This window comes from Ranitomeya imitator, chromosome 8 (assembly GCF_032444005.1).
Source record: "Ranitomeya imitator isolate aRanImi1 chromosome 8, aRanImi1.pri, whole genome shotgun sequence".
Classification (NCBI taxonomy): domain Eukaryota; kingdom Metazoa; phylum Chordata; class Amphibia; order Anura; family Dendrobatidae; genus Ranitomeya; species Ranitomeya imitator.
In genome coordinates, this window is record NC_091289.1 from 42,998,446 (window position 1) to 43,014,072 (window position 15,627).

The 15,627-nt window shown below is 50.3% G+C and overlaps 1 protein-coding gene across 1 annotated transcript in view; it reads right to left on the minus strand.

Annotated features, from left to right (window-relative positions):
• Positions 1-15,627, minus strand: part of ACAD9 (acyl-CoA dehydrogenase family member 9) — a 52,361-nt gene that overhangs the window by 8,283 nt on the left and 28,451 nt on the right. Inside the window, exons 10-12 of the mRNA XM_069736796.1 lie at positions 14,042-14,112; positions 7,185-7,304; positions 1,840-1,968 (exon numbers count right to left, since the gene is read on the minus strand). Coding sequence (XP_069592897.1) covers positions 1,840-1,968; positions 7,185-7,304; positions 14,042-14,112 — 320 coding nt within the window. The remainder of the gene's footprint in view (positions 1-1,839; positions 1,969-7,184; positions 7,305-14,041; positions 14,113-15,627) is intronic.

Here is a 15,627-nt window from a genome sequence, read left to right on the forward strand (position 1 = left end):
ACTGGGATGGCCATTCCAGAACAGTGCAATTGTTCCTCTGCATGAATGCCTGAGTAGATTTGGAGCGGTGTTTTGGATCATTGTCTTGCTGAAAGATCCATCCCCTGTGTAACTTCAACTGTGTCACTGATTCATGAACATTATTGTCAAGAATCTGCTGATACTGAGAGGAATCCATGCGTCCCTCAACTTTAACAAGATTCCCGGTGCCGGCATTGGCCACACAGCCCCAAAGCATGATGGAATCTCCACCAAATTTTACTGTGGGTAGCAAGTGTTTTTCTTGGAATGCTGTGTTTTTTGGCCGCCATGCATAACGCCTTTTTGTATGACCAAACAACTCAATCTTGGTTTCATCAGTCCACAGGACCTTCTTACAAAAAGAAATTGGCTTCTCCAAATGTGCTTTTGCATACCTCAGCCGACTCTGTTTGTGGCGTGCTTGCAGAAACGGCTTCTTTCGCATCACTCTCCCATACAGCTTCTCCTTGTGCAAAGTGTGTTGTATAGTTGACCGATGCACAGTGACACCATCTGCAGCAAGTTGATGCTGCAGCTCTCTGGAGGTGGTCTGAGGATTGTCCTTGACTGATCTCACCATTCTTCTTCTCTGCCTTTCTGATGTTTTTCTTGGCCTGCCACTTCTGGCCTTAACAAGAACTGTACCTGTGTTCTTCCATTTCCTTACTATGTTCCTCACAGTGGAAATTAACAGGTTAAATCTCTGAGACAGCTTTTTGTATCCTTCCCCTGAACAACTATGTTGAATAATCTTTGTTTTCAGATCATTAGACAGTTGTTTTGAGGAGCCCATGATGCCACTCTTCAGAGGAGATTCAAACAGGAGAACAACTTGCAAGTGGCCACTTTAAGTAGCTTTTCTCATGATTGCATACACCTGGCTATGAAGTTCAAAGCTCAATGAGGTTAGAAAACCAAACAAAGTGCTTTAGTAAGTCAGTAAAAAGTAGGTAGGAGTATTTAAAACAATAAAATGAGAAGGGTGCCCATACTTATGCACCTGTCAAATTTTGTTTGAATGCAGATTGCACATTTTCTGTTAGTACAAAAAACCTCATTTCAAGGCAGAAACATTACTGTGTCCAACAGTTATTAGATAAATGAAACTGAAATAGCTGTTGCAAAAAAAACAATTCTTATAAAACATTAAGCTCGGTGGCGCAGTGGTTAGCACAGCAGCCATGCAGCGCTGGAGTCCTGGGTTCAAGCCCCACTAAGGACAACATCTGCAAAGAGTTTGTATGTTATCTCCGTGTTTGCGTGGGTTTCCTCCGGGCACTCCGGTTTCCTCCCACATTCCAAAGACATACTGACAGGGAATTTAGATTGTGAGCCCCAATGGGGACAGCAATGATAATGTGTGTAAAGCGCTGCGGAATATGTTAGCGCTATATAAAAATAAAGATTATTATTATTATTAAGATTAATAGGGGTGCCCAAACTTTTTCATATAACTGTATATACTTCATAACATGCACTGGTTGACGGCATAAGAGGGGTGGTCTCAAGCCGTCTTCAGGCTCCCCTGGTGCCCAACTTGCAATCACACGCTCCTTGCCTATGTGACTATCCTCTTGTGAGTTGGTCTTGGTAACAAGTGTTATACTAGAAAAATAAAAAAAAAGGTAACCTGCACAGCTGATAGTCTTTTCTAGAATTTTGCAATTTTACCCATTTATTTTACCTCTTTAAATACCGTACAATAAAACCTATAATGCTGAACTGTGCCCGGCCTCGACGTCACAATGTCTTGCTCTCCAGAGGTAAATGTCAGGTATGAATTGAGGCAGAATAATAATGCGGCCCGAGAACGCTCACCTCAAAAATAAGAAGAATGCGACTGTCCCGTAGATAGCGTTCGTATGGATAATCCTTCATATATCCCAAGCCCCCAAGGATCTGCAGCGCCTCGCTGACACACTGCCATGCCCCTTCAGAGCTAAACACCTAACACAAGAAACAATCACCATTAGCAGCTTTTTTAATATCAGGGTGCCCCAAATGTAAAGCTAAAATCAATATTAATAAATTGTGAGCTAAACAAAAATATCTGAAGATCCATTTTGTGTTATCAGTATTTTTAGGTTTCCAGAAAAAAACAATAGTTAAAAAGGAGTAGATAGTGAAAAGAAGTGATCACTAGTGATGAGCTAACGTGCTTGGATCAGGTGTTATCTGAGCATGCTCGGGTGCGGCCATGCACACGCTCGACAGCCACTCCATTTATCTTCTACTAGATGGTGGCCCGATTCTAACGCATCGGGTATTCTAGAATATGCATGTCCACGTAGTATATTGCCCAGCAACGAAGTATATTGCCCAGTCACGTAGTATATTGCCCAGCCACGTAGTATATTGCCCAGCCACGTAGTATATTGCCCAGCCACGTAGTATATTGGCCAGCCACGTAGTATATTGCCCAGTTACGTAGTATATTGCCCAGTTACGTAGTATATTGCCCAGCCACGTAGTATATTGCCCAGCCACGTAGTATATTGCCCAGTTACGTAGTATATTGCCCAGCCACGTAGTATATTGCCCAGCCACGTAGTATATTGCCCAGCCACATAGTATATTGCCCAGCCACATAGTATATTGCGTAGCCACGTAGTATATTGCCTAGCCACATAGTATATTGCCCAGCCACGTAGTATATTGCCCAGCCACGTAGTATATTGCCCAGTTACGTAGTATATTGCCCAGCCACGTAGTATATTGCCCAGCCACGTAGTATATTGCCCAGTTACGTAGTATATTGCCCAGCCACGTAGAATATTGCCCAGCCACGTAGAATATTGCCCAGTCACGTAGTATATTGCCCAGTCACGTAGTATATTGCCCAGTCACGTAGTATATTGCCCAGCCACGTAGTATATTGCCCAGTCACGTAGTATATTGCCCAGTCACGTAGTATATTACCCAGTTACGTAGTATATTGCCCAGTCACGTAGTATATTGCCTAGCCACGTAGTATATTGCCCAGCCCACGTAGTATATTGCCCAGCCCACGTAGTATACAGCACAGAATATATTGCCCAACCACGTAGTATATTGCCCAGTGACGTAGTATAATGCACAGAGCCACGTAGTATATTGCCCAGCCACGTAGTATATTGCCCAGCCACGTAGTATATTGCCCAGCCACGTAGAATATTGCCCAGTTACGTAGTATATTGCCCAGCCACGTAGTATATTGCCCAGCCACGTAGTATATTGCCCAGCCACGTAGTATATTGCCCAGCCACATAGTATATTGCCCAGCCACGTAGTATATTGCGTAGCCACGTAGTATATTGCCTAGCCACATAGTATATTGCCCAGCCACATAGTATATTGCCCAGCCACGTAGTATATTGCCCAGTTACGTAGTATATTGCCCAGCCACATAGTATATTGCCCAGCCACGTAGTATATTGCCCAGTTACGTAGTATATTGCCCAGCCACATAGTATATCGCCCAGCCACGTAGAATATTGCCCAGCCACGTAGAATATTGCCCAGTCACGTAGTATATTGCCCAGTCACGTAGTATATTGCCCAGCCACGTAGTATATTGCCCAGTCACGTAGTATATTGCCCAGTCACGTAGTATATTACCCAGTTACGTAGTATATTGCCCAGTCACGTAGTATATTGCCTAGCCACGTAGTATATTGCCCAGCCCACGTAGTATATTGCCCAGCCCACGTAGTATACAGCACAGAATATATTGCCCAACCACGTAGTATATTGCCCAGTGACGTAGTATAATGCACAGAGCCACGTAGTATATTGCCCAGCCACGTATGTCACAGGTTAAAAAATAAAAAATAAACATACTCACCTTCCGATCCGAGGGCCCCTTGTAGTTCTGTCGCCAGCTTCCGGTCCCAGGGTGTGATGACGTCGCGGTCACATGAGGGGCTAGCGGCGACTCCGGCACCTGACCCCCACAGCGCGCCGGTGTCCCCGCCTGCTCAGGCCCCCCAGCACTCTGCGCCCAGCGACGATAGGGGAGTATGTTATTTTTTTTATATATATTGCAGCAGCATACGGGGCATATACTATGGAGAATCTTATGGGGGCCATCAACATTTATGGAGCAGCGTATGGGGCATATGGACGGGAGCAGCAAATTACAGAACGGTGGCGCAGGATGGAAGCAGCACATGACAGAACGGGGGCGCAGGATGGGAGCAGCACATAACAGAATAGGGCAGCACATGACAGAACGGGGGTGCTGGATGGCAGCAGCACATGACAGAACGGGGGTGCAGGATGGAAGCAGCACATGACAGAACGAGGGCACAGGATGGGAGCAGCAAATGACAGAATGGAGGCACAGGATGGGTGCAGTACATGTCAGAATGGGGGCCCAGGATGGGAGCAGCGCATGACAGGATGGGGGAGCAGGATAGGAGCAGCACATTACAGAACTGGGGCGTAGGATAGGAGCAGTACATGACAATAGAGCAGCACATGACAGAACGGGGGTGCAGGATGGCAGCAGCACATGACAGAACGGGGGTGCAGGATGGGAGCAGCACATGACAGAACTGGGGCGTAGGATGGGAGCAGTACATGACAGAATGGGGGCTCAAGATGGGAGCAGCACATGACAGCATGGGGGCACAGGATGGGGCTGCACATGACATGATGGGGGCGCAAGATGGTAGCAGCACATGACAAGATTAGGGCGCAGGATGGAAGCAACACATACCAGGATGGAGACCATATACCAATATAAATGCTCGCCACCCGGGCGTAGAACGGGTTCAATAGCTAGTTATATATAGGATGGGAATGCAGAGTATTGAGATCAGCTTCTTTTTTTTTTTACAGCCCCATAGAGAATGAATGCAGTGGCGATAAGACGTGCACTGACACTCAATTCTAATGGGGATGAAAGGTCTGTGGTAGGGACCCAGCAGTCGGACCCCCGCTGATTAAGAAGTTAGCAGCTATTGTGGATGGCTTATAACATATTGCCACCAGACAGCCATTTTCTTAATATGTAAAGGGGTTAAGTGTGTCCAACTCTCCAGCCATACAAAGGACTTTGGATATGTGCACACGTTGCGTTTTTGTCACGTTTTTATAGTCCAGTTTGGGCACAAATGGAAGGACTTTCTCGTATCAGCAGTGTGAATAAGATTTCTGAAATCTCATGCACACGGTGCTTATTTTTTCCTTGCAGATTTCACCCATACTAATTTGTGGGGAAAACGTTGCTTCAAAATTGCATGTAAAACAACCCTCAAAAAATAACCACATGACAAAAATGAGAGCCTCAATATCAATGCTTATCTACTATATAATTGTCTAAGGGTCACTTCTGTCTTTCGGTCTGTCCTTCTGTCACGGATATTCATTGGTTGCGGCCTCTGTCTGTCATGGAATCCCGCGTTGCTGATTGGTCTCGCCAGCTGCCTGTCATGGCTGCCACGACCAATCAGCGACGGCCACAGTCCGATTAGTCCCTCCCTACTCCCCTGTAGTCAGTGCCCGGCGCCCGCTCCATACTCCCCGCAGTCACCGCTCACACAGGGTTAATGCCAGCGGTAACGGACCGCGTTATGTTGCAGGTAATTCACTCCGTTACCGCCGCTATTAACCCTGTGTGACCAAGTTTTTACTATTGATGCTGCCTATGCAACGTCAATAGTAAAAGGATCTAATGTTAAAAATAATAATAAAAAAATAATAATTATATACTCACATTCCGCCACCTTTCCAGCTCCTCGCGACACTCCGGTAACCGCTCCAAGCGGCAGGTTCCGGTGGTAAGGATGGTATGCGACAAGGACCTGTCATGACGTCACGGTCATGGTCATGTGACCGCGACCTCATCACGGGTCCTGCGTTACCAACCCTGGGACCAGAAGCTGCCGAGTGCACCGCACACAGGCGACGACTACAAGGGCTCCCTCGGAAGGTGAGTGTATGTTTATTTTTTAACCTGTGACATACGTGACTGGGCAATATACTACATGACTGGGCAATATACTACGTAGCTGGGCAATATACTACGTGACTTGGCAGTATACTACGTCGCTGTGCAATATGCTACGTGGCTCTCTGTTGTATACTACGTCACTGGGCAATATACTACGTGGCTGGGCAATATACTACGTGGCTCTGTGCTGTATACTACGTCGCTGGGCAATATACTACGTAACTGGGCAATATACTACGTGGCTGGGCAATATACTACGTGGGCTGGGCAATATACTACGTGGCTCTGTGCTGTATACTACGTCGCTGTGCAATATACTACGTGGCTGTGCAATATACTACGTGGCTGGGCAATATACTACGTGGCTGGGCAATATACTACGTAACTGGGCAATATACTACGTGGGCTGGGCAATATACTACGTGGCTCTGTGCTGTATACTACGTCGCTGTGCAATATACTACGTGGCTGGGCAATATACTACGTGGCTGGGCAATATACTACGTGGCTGGGCAATATACTACGTGGCTGGGCAATATATTACGTGGCTGGGCAATATACTACGTGGCTGGGCAATATACTACGTGGCTGGGCAATATACTACGTGGCTGGGCAATATACTACGTGGCTGGGCAATATACTACGTGGCTGGGCAATATACTACGTGGCTGGGCAATATACTACGTGGCTGGGCAATATACTACGTCACTGGGCAATATACTACGTGGGCTGGGCAATATACTACGTGACTAGGAAATATACTACGTGGCTGGGCAATAAACTACGTGGCTGGGCAATATACTACGTGGCTGGGCAATATACTACATGGGCTGTGCAATATACTACGTCGCTGGGCAATATACTACATGGGCTGTGCAATATACTACGTGGAGATGTATATTCTAGAATACCCGATGGGTTAGAATCGGGCCACCATCTAGTAAAAACACAAAAGCTCTTCCAGAGTCCTCTGTATAATTAGATTTGCCATGTGTATTTGGCGCACCAATGGGTTATTGGTTCCAGCTGGGCATATGAACCCACAGCTATCATCATAGTCTACGGTAATCGCAGATTATTTTTAAACTCGTTTTATTGAAGATTCTACAACATAATAAGGTTACATCATAGAACAACAAACATTTATCATTGCTCATTAAAAGGAATCTGTCGCGTCATTTTTGCGTACCATACTAATAGTACCTTGATTTCCATGTTTTAAATTTACCTTAACCATGGCGGCTTCAACTGAGCAGTCGGGAAACCCTGGCCTGTCCATCATACCAGCTGTGAGGTACGCCATGCTTTCCATTACATAAGCCTTTTCAGCCATGACAGTAAATTTCTCCTATATTACCGGGAAGTAAAAACAGGATTTTTGGTTGCTTACCGTAAAATCTGTTTCTCGGAGCCTTCATTGGGGGACACAGGAACCATGGGTGTATGCTGCTGCCACTAGGAGGCTGACACTAAGCAAATAAAAAATTAGCTCCTCCTCTGCAGTGTACACCCTACCGACAGGAAGTAGCATCTTCAGTTAGTGAGAAAGCAGTAGGAGAAGCAACGTGTAAAAGAGAAAGAATAATAATATAATAATAATAAACTTTATCTACAGAGCGCCAACAAATTCCACGGCGCTCCACAAATTAACAGATTCAAACACTCAAAGAGTGTTCAAAGAACTCAAACGTATACAGTAAACAGAAATGTTCAACTTGGGAGGGTGCTGTGTCCCCCAATGAAGGCTCCGAGAAACAGATTTTACGGTAAGCAACCAAAAATCCTGTTTTCTCTATCGCCTTTCATTGGGGGACACAGGAACCATGGGACGTCCCAAAGCAGTCCCTGGGGTGGGAAAAAACGGACTTCCATCAGGTCCGATGACTCACCACTGCCGCCTGCAGGATCCTTCTGCCCAGGCTGGCGTCCGCCGAAGCATAGGTACGGACCTTGTAGTTCGGCAAAACGTGTGGATGGAAGACCAGGTTGCCGCTTTGCAAAGCAGTCGGCGAAAGCCTTGTGACGTACCGCACTGGAAGCGCCGACCGCCCGGGTAGGGTAGAGTGAGCCTTAATCCCAGGAGGGGGCACTCTGCTCTTGACCCGGTAAGCTTCCAAAATTGCCATTCTGATCGAGCAGGCAATAGTCGCCTTGGAAGCCGGCAGGCCTCTACGCACGCCATCAGGGATGGCGAAAAGAGAATCCATCTTTCGGAAAGCGGCCGTGCTAGCCAGGGAGATCCTCACTGCCCTGACGAGGTCCGGACTGTTCAACGATCGCTCCAGAGGGTGAGTCGGAGCTGGACAAAAGGTAGAAACAATGTCCTCGTTGAGGTGGAAAGATGAAAACCACCTCGTTAAAGGAAGGAAGGCGGAGGCCTGGGACCACCTTGTCCTGGTGGAAAAAAAAAAATCGAGAAAGGAGGTCGGCAAGAAATGGCCGCCAACTCAAAAACGTGGCAGATCGAAGAGATGGCCCTGATGAGAGCCACCTTCCGAGATAGAACTGACAGGGAAAACTCCCTGAGAGGCTCAAAGGGGGAACCCCTAAGAACAACCAGCACAACCTTTAAAGCCCATGAATCCACAGAGGCCCTGTACGGAGGGACAGCGTGGGCTACTCCTCGAAGGAAGGTCTTAGCCTGTGGCTGAGAAGAGAACGTCTTCTTAAAGGGAAGAAGAGCGCAGGAACCTGGCCCTTTAGAGAACTGAGAGCGAAGCCCGAATCCAGTCCTGCCTGAAGGAAAACCACATGGAAGGCAGGGAAAAGGACATAGTGACAAGCGGTTGGACTCGCATCAACGAAAGTAAGCCTTCCAGGTACGAAAAGTAGATCCTGGAAGAAGACGAAGGCTTCCTAGCCTGGATTATAGTGTGACCCATCCGGTCCGAAAGGCCGGACGCTCTCACAACTGTGGAGTCCACAGCCATGCCGTTAAACTGAGCGACCGATAATTCGGGTGGCAGATCGGACCCTGAGACAGCAGATCGGGTCTGTTTGGAAGGCACCAGGGGTGTCCGTGAGAAGATTGACGATGTCCGCAAACCAAGACCTCCTGGGCCAATCCGGGACGATCAGAATGACCGGCACCTATCCCGCCTTGATCTTTTCGACAGCTTGGAAAGCAAGGGAACCGATAGGGGAGCACGAACTGCGACCAAGGAATGGCCAGAGTGTCAACACCACTGCGAGAGGATCGCGGGACCTTGGGATGACCCGAGGGACCTTCCTGTTCCATCGGGACTCCATGAGGACCACCTCTGGAGTCCCCCATCGAAGAGCAATATGAAAGGAAACCTCCTGAAGTAAGGACCATTCCCCTGCCGCAAGGCCCTCGCGGCTGAGGAAGTCGGCGGCCTAAATGTCCACACCGGGGACATGCACTGCGGAGCTACCCAGGACCGTTGCCTCTGTCCAAAGGAGGATCCTGGAATCTCGGCCGAGGCCAGAGAACGCCGAGTCCACCCCTGGTGGTAGACATATGCCACAGCTGTGTCATTGTCTGTCTGGATTCGAATTGGCAGGCTGCTGAGAATCCTTACCCAGTGAAGGAAGACAGAAAGATGAACTCGAGGACAATGATCGGCAAAGAGGACTCCTGCGCCGACCTACAACCCTGAAAAGAACAGGTGACAAAGCCCCGCGCCTCCGCCGAGCGGGCTGGCGTCCGTCGTCACCACCTGCCAGGGAACTGGAAGGAAGGAAATGCTGTGAAGGATCTGCTGTGGGATAAAAGAAGTGACCTCGGCCACCAGTCGAGGAACCGTCTGACCCAGGAGAAAGCCGGATCGGACGATGCAGGGAGAAGACAGACCTGTCCCCTGTGATAGCATAGCCTGCTGAAGAAGTCTTGAATGAGACGGGCGAAGGGAAAATTGCTTCCGATGTTGCAACCAACCTCCTTAGGACCTTTAAGGCCCATCGGAAAGGAGGGGAGCAAGCGGAACTTCCTGACAAAAGGAGGAATATCCTGTCTTTGGAAAGGAAGAGACTGGTCCGACAAGCGTTGAAGAATATGCCCGGAGCTACGAGGCGCTGAACAAGACGGAAATTCTTCCTGTTGGCGAGCCACCCGCAACGGCTAGAGTGTCGGGAAAGATGGATAGACTTTCGGGCGCCTGAAACCGAAATTCCTGAGCCTACATGGAAGCGATTACTGAACGAGGGAATATCATCCTGAAGGTCTCCGACAAAACTTCCTGTTCAGCAATTCGAGATCCAGACTGGGACGAACGTTGTCGTCCTCTGTCAGTACAAAAAGATTCGAAGAGAAGCCTGTGAAACGTTGAACTGTTCCTGTTCTGGGATGGGAACGATTACCCCGGATTTAATGAGGGAAACAATGGCTGTAAAGAGACCCGGGACTAGAGCGGGGTCTCTTGGAGGTTGGAATTTGAAGAAAACGATCCCAGGGCCGGAAATGAAGATTTTGTATCTAGAGGATACAAGTGCCCTGGCCCATGCGTCCTCTACTGAGGAGACCCAGACGTCCCTTAGAAACAGAAGACGGCTGCCCAGCCTGAGAAACGGGCTGGGGTCTAGTCGTGGGTCATGCCTAGGTGGAACTTCCAGTCCTGGACCTGGAGAATCCACCTTAGGACTAGCGGGAACGCCAGGAAGTAGTGAGTCGAAGAATACCTTCTTCTCTTAACGTGCCTGTGGCCTCTGTTGCGAAAGGGAATCTGATGCCGCGAAACGACGAAAAAAAGAGGCCGAAAGGACCGAAGTTGCCGCCTAAGAAGAGAACTGGTGCCGTCAGTGGCGTCCTTAATAATTTGGTCCAGCTTGGAACCAAAAGGACGTGATCCTTGAAAAGGGCAGGCTCGTAAGGGACTTCTTTGATGGCTCTTGAGCCAAACAGAGCGACAGCTGGCAACAACATTACTGGGTGTCTGAGCGGCAGAAGACGCGACGTCCAGGGAACAAATTATACCCCTGCGTGAGTAATCTGGGTGGCAGCTTCCGCCAGCCAGTCTGGTGGAGCTCCGGCTTGAATGTCCCAACGGAATTGTTTTAGCCCTTTCGGATACCGACTTCGAAACCAAAGTGGAAGCGAAAGCCGGGCATAGGGATGATGCCGAAATTCACGAAGAATTCCATGATTCTATCGATGGAATCTGTCAGAGTCGCCCCACCGGACAGCGTGAGGACTGTCTTAGTGGCAAGTCTAGCAGTCGGCGGATCCACAGAGGGAGAGGTCGTTCTCCATCGCCTCTCATACCGGTTGGCGATGAGATCCGGAGGAAAGAGATATGAGACTCCAAGACGCTTGTCTCTTTGAGAACGTCTGGTCGAATTCTCCCTTTCTCTGGCCAGAAGCTCCTCGATTCAGGATGAGGAACGAATCCCTTGGGAGGTAGTTTAGACCGTCTAAACGAAACCGCCTGATCTGCGGGTTCCGTAGAGGAATCTTAGATGCCACAGGTCAGATTGGACGCTCCAATGAGGCTTTGAACCATATCCCTCATGTTATGATATGGTCCGACTCCGGCCCCAAATTATCCTCCGAAGGTACATCATAAAAAGCCTCGCCCTCCGAGAGGGGGAGGATAAGGGGAAACTCGACCACAGAGAAGGACCGTGGGGCGAGATGGACCGAGAAGAGAACTCAGACCGGCGTTCCCATCTGGATCTTTCGCGGCCTGTATTGGAAGACTCGGACAGAGATTCTTGCGACCCGCTGGCTACTACGGAAGTCTGCAGGGGCAACAGATCGAGCATGGACACAAGGGTCTGGGACACCCGTGTGAGATCCGCTACTGATAGAGACAGAGGGGAGGCCCAGCCTGGGGTGGGGACTTCGCTCTGAGGCGGAGCAGCAGGGAACTTAAAGTGGGTTGCTGCAGGCCTGCCTGAGAGAGGCTTGCGGTTGCAAGGCGAACCTTGAAAGTGTTTCACTAAGACACAGGAAAAAGTGACTCCGGCCCCTGAGACAGAGGATTGGGGGGGGGGGGGGCTGGGGTTTGAGTCAAACTGCGGTGCAGAGGTACTCACGGCAGGCGCTGCGGTGTCCAGATGGAAGGCTGCACGGCTTGGAAGATGCTCCTCAGGAACGATAGCCCCTAGGAGAACAGGTAGACATATCTGGGGCACTCTTGTTCGGAACTTGCTGCAGGCCTGAAGAACAGCAGTGGAACAGAAAGATGGAGCTGCTGCCCTGCGGCCTCTGGTTGTAATCCGCGCAGAAGATGTGCTGTGCCCCCAGAAATGAACGCTCTCAGTGAAAATGCGCGTGTGAAATCTCCTGCCCTGTGCTCAGCTGCGACGTGGAGGAAGGGGCGGAGTCCGCCCAGATGACACCGGTGGGCGGAGATTGCAGGGCACAGTTTGTCGGGCGGGAGAAAGCCCGCCCGAAGAAAGCGGAAGTTGAGGAGCGCGGTTCCGCCGGGGCCTAAAGTAGAGGCCGGCGCCGCTGGAAAAAGATCGCGGCCCCGGAACAATGTGCCGCAGAGCAGCGCGGTAGCCTGCCAGGGCCGCAGGGAGGACGGAATAGTCGGAAGGCGGCGCCGAAGTAGGCCCCGGCTGAAGCCGGGACCTAAATTAGAGGCCGGCGCCGCCGGAAAAAGAGATCGCGGCCCCGGAACAATGTGCCGCAGAGCAGCGCGGCAGCCTGCCAGGGCCGCAGGGAGGTCGGAAGGCGGCGCCGAAGTAGGCCCCGGCAGAAGCCGGGACCTAAATTAGAGGCCGGCGCCGCCGGAAAGAGGATTGCGGCGCCGAAGCCTGCAGGGCGGCCGCCGGGGGGAGCGGTGCCGACGCCGCCAGAAAAGTGACATTGCAGCCGCAGCGCGACCGCAGGGAGGACACTGCGGCCCCGAAGAAGGGGATAACCTGTAGTGCAGAGCTACTGCACGTCTTGCTGCCCCTGGGATTCCTTTTAAAATGAGATCAGCGCCGCCATAGAGGATAGAGCAGCGCATCTAGGGACTACTACTCCCCCACACAGCGAGAGAGTAAGGGGGGAAGATCTGGAGATTTAGGGGAAATACTCACCTTAGACATCCCACGCAGTTACTAACCTGAGGGGATTGAGACGTCCACGGAGCTGTGATGGACGTCCTCGTCTCCTCCAACCGACAGGCTCTGGTGGGCGAGTGGGTGGGGGACGGAGCCAGGACCGGACTTCTCAGCACGCTTGTGTGCTAGGATCTTGGTCCTGGAGAGGGATCTATGAGGATACGGGGTGGCAGTACACGCCGTACTCATAGTCCGCATTGTGGGAGTACAGGTGTGACTGCTCACCCTGTATCCCTCCGGAAAACCTGAAAAGGAACGACGCACATTGAGGTAGATAAGGGTCTAATGAAAGACCCGTGTCCACCTCCTACTGACACTAAGCTAAACTGAAGATCCTACTTCCTGTCGGTAGGGTGTACACTGCAGAGGAGGAGCTAACTTTTTATTTGCATAGTGTCAGCCTCCTAGTGGCAGCAGCATACACCCATGGTTCCTGTGTCCCCCAATGAAAGGCGATAGAGAAAATAATTTATTACAAATGTGCACACTGTCAGGAGTCCCTAGCATTGCCAGTGCAACCGAGATGTCACATCACCACATTTATACACTTTGCTTACTTGTGGTTTTGTGCCAACTACATGTGCATGGCCTCTACATCTAGCCTAGTCTGAAAAATCTGATTATGAGACAGCTCACACTGGCAATACTGGGGCATCCTGAAAGTGTGAGCATCACACACTGTGACAATTCACAAGTCTGCAGTCACAGAGAGACTGCAGACATGTGTAAGGCCTGGACGTCCAGTTAATATAACATAATATATATAATGCAATTTCTACATAGGCAAAATAGTAATAAATTTCTCTTTTTTGACATCCCAAGAGCTAAGCCTGCAATAGACGGATCAGAAAACAGACAGACTGTACAATGGGTGCCCTAAAGACGCACATGTTCCCGCATAGAGAGACCTTGTGAGGCAGCTGCCTTGTGCCAACCCCAGATCAGTGTAGCAGATCTAGACAGATAGAGCTCTAGATCCGGAGACACTGGATCCACTGTATTCAGGGTGGATTGCAGCTGCCGTCGTCATATTGTCACAAATACGGTCACAGAATAATGAGGAGGAATTACCTGTATTAGTTCAAAGTCACTGAGCTTCTTGTTGAACTGTTTCCTCGTACAGGCATACTCCGCTGTCATTTCTAGATCACATGAAAAAAAAAGGGTTGATAAATCAGTGTGCGAAGTGATCACATAATTTAACAACATTTGGCTTCACAAGAAAAAATATTACACTAAACATGAGAAACCCAAATATCACAGACCTAGCTTCTTCCAACGACAGAAAATAATCATTACTTAGTGACCTAAATTGAAAGGGGTTGTACACCACTGGGGACATTAGTTTTTCCCAAATTAATTTATTTTTGAATAAAAACATTTTTAGTAATTAGGTTTAATTAAAATCTTTGCATCGTTTACTTTATATAACCTGTGTTGCGCTGCCTATTGCTGGTTGCAAAAGGGGTTAACAGCGTAACAGAGAATCCATCAGTGAGCTCATTCTGACTGTCTAATGGGAGAGTCTGAAGAATGCGTATGTGTGCGTGTATAATATATACCAATATAGCTAGATATATCTATCTATCTATATCTATATATAGATGTATCTAATTGTGTAAGGGGTACTTCTGTCTTTCTGTCCTCAACTTCCGTAACGGAAATCCCGCGTCACTGATTGGTCTCGGCAGCTGCCTGTCGTGGCTGCCGCGACCAATCCGCGAGAGGCAAAGTCCGATTAGTCCCTCCCCTTAAGTCACAGTGCCCGCCGCCCGCTCCATACTCCCCGCAGTCAGTGCCCGCTCCATACTCCCCGCAGTCAGTGCCCGCTCCATACTCCCCGCAGTCAGTGCCCGCTCCATACTCCCCGCAGTCAGTGTCCCCGGCGCTCCGCTCCATACTCCCCGCAGTCAGTGCCCGCTCCATACTCCCCGCAGTCAGTGCCCGCTCCATACTCCCCGCAGTCAGTGCCCGCTCCATACTCCCCGCAGTCAGTGTCCCCGGCGCTCTGCTCCATACTCCCCGCAGTCAGTGTCCCCGGCGCTCCGCTCCATACTCCCCGCAGTCAGTGTCCCCGGCGCTCCGCTCCATACTCCCCGCAGTCAGTGTCCCCGGCGCTCCGCTCCATACTCCCCGCAGTCAGTGTCCCCGGCGCTCCGCTCCATACTCCCCGCAGTCAGTGTCCCCGGCGCCCGCTCCATACTCCCCGCAGTCAGTGTCCCCGGCGCCCGCTCCATACTCCCCGCAGTCAGTGTCCCCGGTGCCCGCTCCATACTCCCCGCAGTCAGTGTCCCCGGCGCGCCGCTCCATACTCCCCGCAGTCAGTGTCCCCGGCGCTCCGCTCCATACTCCCCGCAGTCAGTGTCCCCGGCGCTCCGCTCCATACTCCCCGCAGTCAGTGTCCCCGGCGCGCCGCTCCATACTCCCCGCAGTCAGTGTCCCCGGCGCTCCGCTCCATACTCCCCGCAGTCAGTGTCCCCGGCGCCCGCTCCATACTCCCCTCCAGTCACCGCTCACAAAGGGTTAATGCCAGCAGTAACAGACCGCGTTATGCCGCGGGTAACGCACTCCGTATCCGCTATTAACCCTGTGTGACCAAGTTTTTACTATTGATGCTGCATAGGCAGCATCAATAGTAAAAAGATGTAATGTTAAAA